This window comes from Myotis brandtii, unplaced genomic scaffold, assembly GCF_000412655.1.
Source record: "Myotis brandtii unplaced genomic scaffold, ASM41265v1 scaffold500, whole genome shotgun sequence".
Classification (NCBI taxonomy): Eukaryota; Metazoa; Chordata; class Mammalia; order Chiroptera; family Vespertilionidae; genus Myotis; species Myotis brandtii.
Window position 1 is genome coordinate 1,040,211 of NW_005369062.1, and position 7,813 is coordinate 1,048,023.

Genomic DNA, 7,813 nt, shown 5'->3' on the forward strand with positions numbered 1-7,813 from the left:
GGCGCTGGGTGGCTGCGCTGGTCCTGGTGGTTTCGGGGCTCCTAACCGGGAGCGCAGAGTCGTTCCCTGAGGCGGCGGCCAGGCTATGATCGCGGGTCCCCGGAGTCCCGCTCGGGCCAACCAGAGTCCTTGTTTCAGCGTGTGCCTCTGGCCGAGCGCTCTCCTCACCACGGTCCCCCTGCGCGTTTGGCAGCGGCGCTCCCGGCGCGCCCCCTCCTCTGATGGCGGCGGAGATCCAGCCCAAGCCGCTGACCCGCAAGCCGATCCTGCTGCAGCGGGTCGAGGGCTCCCAGGAGGTGGTGAATATGGCTGTGCTCGTTCCCAAGGAGGAGGGCGTCATCAGCGTCTCGGAGGACAGGTACGGACCTCTGCCCCTCGGCCGAGGAGGGGCGGGACAGGTCGGGGGCCCCCTAACCCGCGTTGGGGGCTGTACCTCATGGTCAGCACAAGTGTAGACATGCTCCCTCAAGTTTTTATTATAATGCGCATCCTGGTGAGGCCGGTGTCCAGCTGCGCGTCGCCGCTGCGTGGCTCGGGGAAGCGGAGCTCGGACAGGGGCGTGATCTCTGGGCTTCCCAGGGGCCGGGTGACGCCGGCCGGTGCCAGGGTGGCCCTCGGGCTAACGGTATGCGGGCCACTGGACCTTGGTCCAGCTCTGAGGACCGGAGTGGGAGAGGAAGGAGCCGCCGGACCCTGCAGGTGTGTGCGCGAGGAGGATGCCCCCGGCTGCCTCTGCGAAAATAACTGAGGGTTTTGAGTGCTCTGGTACAGTTCTTAGGGCTCCAAACGGAGAAAGCAAATGCCACTCTTCTCCCGGACATTCCCACCGAATCCACATCTACTAGACACCTTAAACTGAATCAATGAGTATTGCAAGTTGTGAAAAGAGTACTTTGGGCTTCTGGCCAAAGGAAAAGTGCCTGTCCAAAGAAGCGCCTTCTCTCCTTTGCCTTCCTTTTCAGAACTTGCAAGGGACCAGTGCTGCAAATAGCTCTTGAGTTCCTTCCCTTTGCTTGCTTCCTTTCTTTTTTTGCTTTAATTTTGCTTAATTTGCAGAAGTGGAGGCATTTGTTCTGCCTTTGATATGCTCCCTTATTTGTCAGGCAAAAGGGTTTTTTATTTAATTTAATGTCCGTTAATAGTCCGTTAATATGCAGATATTAGGTTGATGAAGCTAATGTTCATAGGAATGCTGCTTGAATCTAGTAGTTATGGTATTTTCTGGAATTGTTTTGATAATGTCAACTAGTATTTTAAAAAGTTTAACACTGTAGAGGTATATGACAAGGGGCTTTAACATTAAAACAGTAGGTTTTCTTAATGTAAGTTCAAATTATGCTGAGGTAGAGAATACCCTAAAATTGTAGGCAGAGGTAAAGCAACAAAGTTTACTGTCTTTATAGTCATTTTAGCACTTTATTTACAATGTAGCCACAAAAAATTTTCCTGTTAGGTCTATTCATATCATAGGTTCTTCAGTATAACCAGGATGAATACATTGTGCTTGTCTACATCATACTGCAAACAAATGGCCAAATGGATTTATTTTCTGTGCAGATCCAATGAAAAAGATTGTAAACATACATCAATTGCAAGCAGTGTGCAATAAACAGAAGAAATTCATGGCTGAAATGGAATACATGGATGTAGAAACCTTTTGAAATTCACAAAGAAGTCTTATGAGTGTTTAATTTTTCAATAGAGGCACAATTTTATTAAAGAGATTGCTTCTGGACCTAGAAAGTCTTTTGTTACAAAATTGTTTCTAAAGGAATATAGGATAGAAGTCATTTTCTCCAGTCTAACTACTAGAGATGAAACTGTCAACCTGACTGCTGTTAGGAAATTCGTAAGTAAGTTGGCTGAATCAAGTAAAAGGAGAAAGGTAGTTAAATCTAAGTTCCTTTAATATTAGTTTTGAAACTTTTTGCTTTGGTTGATGGTTTGGGCATAGAGGTAGGCTTTCAGTCTTTTTTTTTTTTTTTTTAAACTTCAGAGGGATCTTAGAGGTTATTTGCTCTAACAACTTATTTTACATATGAGAAAATTTAGGCCAGAGAATTTACCTGCCCAAATTCATGTAGCTGGTGGTAGAGCCAAGCCTAGCTCCTAAGTCAACCTGATTCCCGTATCAGTGTGTTTATCTTGAAGGAAAAAGCTTTAGTAGGGTGCATTCAAAGTATTTGGAGAAGCTGAAGTATCATATATGAAAGAAACTTAAAGATAAATTACATTTGATTATAGAAGAAAAGCAATGTGATTTTTAGCTATATATTACCTTAATATTCACTTTCCTAATTTACAATGTAAGTAATAGAATTTATTTTATTACAGAGTTACTATTAAATATAAAGCCCATTCATAAATCCAGGATTATTCTTTATGTATATTTTATTATTACTCAGATCCAGAAGTCTGTATTTCTGTACTCACACATGAAAATAACTATGTTATTTAGAGCTCAGGTTTTTAAAAAAAATATTTTTATTGATTTCAGAGAGGAAGGGAGAGGGAGAGACTGAAGCATCAATGATGAGAGAGAATCATGGATTAGCTGCCTCCTGCACACCCCGTACTGGGGATCAAGCCCGAATCCCGGGCATGTGCCCTTGACCGGAATCGAACCTGGGACCTTTTGGTCCACAGGCTGACGTAGAGCTCAGTTTTGATTATGGTCTTCATGAAAGGAGATTGATCTGTATTCTTGCTTTTCAAAATCTAATATCACTGTCACTAAAGATATGAAGATAGAATATTGATTTTTATCTAAACCTGCAAAGCCATTTTCATTAACTGCTTCAGCCAGAAACTAGTTGTTTCATTCCCAAACTGTAAGGTTAAGACACAGATAATGTCCCATTCCTGAGTGGCAGTGTCTCATAACCCATAAGTTCTTTTGAAACCCTGGTTTCCTTTTTGACTTCAGACTCCTGATAGCCTTTATCTATACCTTTGAAAACATTTAAAATTTTTCTGTTTTAAACAGTATTATAGGTACTTGTCCATTATCTTCTCCATAAGTTCCCTAAGGTGCTATGTGCATTTTTTTTTAAAGAAAAATTGATTCTTTAATAATCAATGCTGGGAAAACCAGTTAGTCATTTGGATAAAAAAAATAAAGCTCAATGTCTGGGGGGGAGAACCAAGATGGTGGCATAGGTAAACACCTGTACTTGCTGCCTCTCACAACCATATCAAAACTACAACTAAAAGATAAAACAACAATCATCCAAAACCACGGGAAAGCTGGTTGAGTGGAAGCTCCACTACTAGAAGGAAAGAAAAAAGTGCATTGAGACTGGTAGGAGGTGTGGAGGTGCGGAGGTGCGTGCGAAAAGGATATGAAAAAGGACCAAGCATACAGTGACTGAAATAAAGAATAATATACAGAAATTCAAAAGTAGACTACAGGATCCCAAGAATCAAGTCAAAGATTTGAAATATGAAGAAGCAAAAAACACCCAACTGGAAAGAGCAAAAAGAAAAAAGAATCCAAAAATACGAAGATAGTGTAAGGAGCCACTGGGACAACTTCAAGCGTACCAACATCCGAATTATAGGGGTGCCAGAAGAAGAGAGAGAGCAAGATATTGAAAACCTATTTGAAGAAATAATGACAGAAAACTTCCCCTACCTGGTGAAAGAAATAGACTTACAAGTCCAGGAAGCACAGAGAACCCCAAACAAAAGGAATCCAAAGAGGACCACACCAAGACACATCATAATTAAAATGCCAAGAGCAAAAGACAAAGAGAGAATCTTAAAAGCAGCAAGAGAAAAAAAGTCAGTTACCTACAAGGGAGTACCCATACGACTGTCAGCTGATTTCTCAACAGAAACTTGGCAGGCCAGAAGGGAATGGCAAGAAATATTCAAAGTGATGAATACCAAGAACCTACAACCAAGAATACTTTATCCAGCAAAGCTATCATTCAGAATTGAAGGTCAGATAAAGAGCTTCACAGATAAGGAAAAGCTAAAGGAGTTCATCACCACCAAACCAGTATTATATGAAATGCTGAAAGGTATCCTTTAAGAAGAGGAAGAAGAAGAAAAAGGTAAAGATACAAATTATGAACAACAAATATGCATCTATCAACAAGTGAATCTAAGAATCAAGTGAATAAATAATCTGATGTACAGAATGAACTGGTGATTATAATAGAATCAGGGACATAGAAAGGGAACGGACTAACTATTCTTGGGGGGAAAAGGGGTGTGGGAGATGCGGGAAGAGACTGGACAAAAATCGTGCACCTAGGGATGAGGACAGTGGGTGGGGAGTGAGGGCGGAGGGTGGTGGGTGGAGGGGAGTTATGGGGGGAAAAAAGAGGGAACAACTGTAATAATCTGAACAATAAAGATTTATTTTTTTTAAAAAAAGAGAGTATACTCAGGAGCCAGTCTGCTTGAATTCAGAATCCAGCTGTGTGTCATACTTTGAAGAATCTGGAACATTATTATCTCCAGATGAATAACTATAATAGCGAAAATTCACAAAACCTCTGGGTGCAATAATTTGGAATTTTTTTTTGGATAAAAGGCCCTGAGGAGGTGGTGGTGGGCTATAGGGGAGGAGACTCTGGGGAACTACCTCCTTATATTCTGACCATATTCAGTACCAATTTATGCAACATGGCTGTACTCTGCAAGCCTTGAAGGCAGGCAGAACCTGCAGGTAAAAGGGAGTGAGATTTTTTTTTCCTCCTATAAATTGATCTGATCCCCAGTGCTAAGCACAAAGGAGATAGGCAATATATGTCCATTGAATGAAATTAAACACCGGCTGATTAATCATCTGTTTGGAATGGGATTCCAAAGGAGAATGCCACAATTAGCCTAGGAATTCCCTAATGCAAAAAAAGTAACTTTCCTTGTGCAACTTTAATAAGCACTCTGACTAACTTTTATTTTTAAGGGCAGGGGGCATCCTCATTCAAACATTTCATTTAGTCATTAGTAAAAATTAACTCAGTGGTGTAATAAACTAGCAAATAGGACCAAAAAGGAAAAAAAAAGTCATCTACTTGTCTCCTGGCAGGGAGTGCTGCAGTGTGCCGTGTGCCTTTAATTTAAGGATTCTTAGAAAAGAACTGGGACTGGGAGTCTGATTTAGCTGTATACTACATTGACCTTGGACATTTCCTAGGGCATCTCATCACTCTAAGCCTCAGTTTCTTCATCTAACAAAGGAGGGCATAGCATTTCTTAGCTGTGACTCTGTCACTGTGATTTGTTCACATAATGACTAGGTAAGTGTAATGTCTCTGCATCACATCATCCTAAAACCTCAAGTGGAGAAAAGTGCACAGAGGGCAGAAGTGGTGCGCACTTTGTGAGGCAATTGTAAGATGTATTCCTGAGCCTTGGGATGGCAGCAGTTGTTTATTCCTGGATGAAATATTGAAGAGGTGTTTGTTTTGTATTGGTACCTGATACCTGGTTGAACTGGATTCACTACATTTCTACTTCTTGATGAATCCTTTCGTTTCAAATACTGAGTGGTTTAGCTCTGGGTTGTTTGCAGGCCCCCAAGTACGGCCTGGAATGCTTTTGAAACTTTTTTGATCACAAATCATAGTGAGAAATGTATTTAGCATTGCTACCCAAGACACACACTTTGACATATACACACATATATAACTGAAACAAAAGTTACATAAAATGGTATCTTTTTAAAAAAATCCTCACCCAAGAATATGTTTTTAATTGGTGAGAGGGAGAGAGAGAAACATAGATCATTGATCTGTTGCCTCCCAAATGCACCCCAAGCCGGGATCAAACCCACAACCTAGATATGTGCCCTGACCGAGAATCGAACCTGAAAGCTTCTAGTGTACCTGATGACACTCTAACCAACTGAGCCACTAAAATGCCATCTTTTTAATAGGAGCTGCATTGCTGGTATTTTCTGTTCTATTGTAGCCTTTTAGAAATTCTGGCTGTAATTCATTCAGTGGATTTGATGACATGTAATGGGTTGAGAACAATAGTTTTAAATACAGTATGTTAGAGCAGCGATTTTCAACTAGTGTGCTTCAAGAGTTTTTAAAACATGCAATACCTACTATTTAGTCAGGGGCACTGACCTCTTTTTCCTTAGATTGTCAAGTAAAAAAAAAAAATGCTATCAGCCAGCACAATAATAGCAATCTGATGTGAATGAATCAAAATTATAGGTATTTTTTTTGTCAGATCGGCAAAAAATAGAATGTATTTTTGGTGAGCCACAATTTTAGTAATTAGTTTATGTGTGCCATGAGATGAAACAGGTTGAAATTGCTGCCTTAGAGAAACTGTCGAAGTTTTGTACCCTCTTTCTCTCTGTTTGTAATTTTAGTGTTCTAAAAGATGGAACTGCAGTTTAACTTAGGGACCCTCACCCCATCCAGCCTGACCTACCCCTTGCCTTTCTGTATTCCCACTGGGATCATCATAAAATTGACCTTGTCTCACCAGAAGGCTCCAAGTCAGAAGAAAATAAGATAAGTTCTTTCAGCCCAGAGTCAGAGAGAGTTCAGAAAAAAAACAGGGAGTGCACGTGTTTTGGCTTCCTGTGTTCATTTATTACTGAGTTAGGACTCAGAAATGATGTCTCATCTAAGTTATAAATGTCAGTTGTTAACCTCTCTGTAAAACTATATTTTTAGGTTGGGCAGATTTACCTATAATATGGAGCTGTTTAGGGATTTTAATCATTTTCCATTAGTTATTAAAGGTTTTAAAAATATATTTGTATTGCTTTTTAGAAAGAGAGGAAGGGAGAGGGATAGAGAGATAGAAATATCAATGAGAGAAACATCGAAAGGCTGCCTCCTACATGCCCCCTTCTGGGGATTAAGCCTGAAACCTGGGGGCATTGTGCCCTGACCTGGAATCTACTAAGTAACCTCTTGGTTTATGGGTCAATAATGCTCAACCACTTAGCCGCACCGGCCAGGCTAGTTATTAAATATTTCTAGCTTTCCAATTTCTGAGGATCAGCTTATATCTTCGGTAATCATAACAGTAATCCTCAGGTATGTTTACATTTTAAATAAAGATAATATAACCATAATAAAGAATAATTGCTTATTAACCTCTTAGCACAATGACTAATTGTACTTTTATATTCTTGCCCGCACTTAAAATTGAGCCACCAACTATCTAATCTTTAACCATCATTTTGAGAAGTGGTGTATTTTCCTTTTCCTCAGGAAAAGGAAACATTGTATTTATCTAATGTTTGTGCTGTTATGAACTTGGCCCTGGATTTTCCATCATGAACAAAGCAGCCCTCTCTCAAGGTGCTGATAATGTGGTAGGTACACAGTAATTTATTTGTTGCTTATTTTTGGCTATTTACATTATTTCCAGTTTTGTAAATGTTATAATGAACATTGTTGTGCATATAGATGTTTTCCCCCCTGATTTTTAGATTATTTCTTCAGGAAAAATTGTAAGAATATTGCCGTATTGCTTTTAAAAAGGTTTGTGGCACATATAATATTTACAGTGACATATGAGAATATGAGTTTTGCCACATCTGACCAGCCATGGTTATTATTATTTAAAAATTCTTCTTTAGAATTTACTTGATAGTGGCACTTCATTGATGTTTAATATGTACGTTTTGATTAACTAGTGAATATTTTCCTATTTACTTGTTATTTTTCCTTTTGTGAATTGTTTTTTCCTGTCCTTTGCCCATTTTATCCATTGAATTCTCTTGGCTCTTTGAACAGTTTCTTGTATATACATTTCATACATATAGTAAGGATGTTAACACTACATCTGTTAAAATCCAGGTAAAGTCTTATACTCCATTGTTTGC

At 39.7% G+C, this 7,813-nt stretch overlaps 1 protein-coding gene across 4 annotated transcripts in view; it reads left to right on the plus strand.

Moving 5' to 3' along the window:
• The window catches only part of WDFY2 (WD repeat and FYVE domain containing 2), a 207,638-nt gene that overhangs the window by 527 nt on the left and 199,298 nt on the right, over positions 1 to 7,813 (plus strand). For 2 of the 4 annotated variants that reach the window (XM_014548297.1, XM_005876935.2), the window contains exon 1: positions 7 to 358. The exons of 1 other annotated variant lie outside the window; for it this stretch is intronic. In XM_014548297.1, the coding sequence (XP_014403783.1) occupies positions 222 to 358 (137 nt within the window). In that variant the 5' untranslated portion in view covers positions 7 to 221. Of the gene's footprint in view, positions 1 to 6; positions 359 to 7,091; positions 7,301 to 7,813 lie in introns of those variants that run through there. One more of the 4 variants, XM_014548299.1, reaches the window with a different exon arrangement.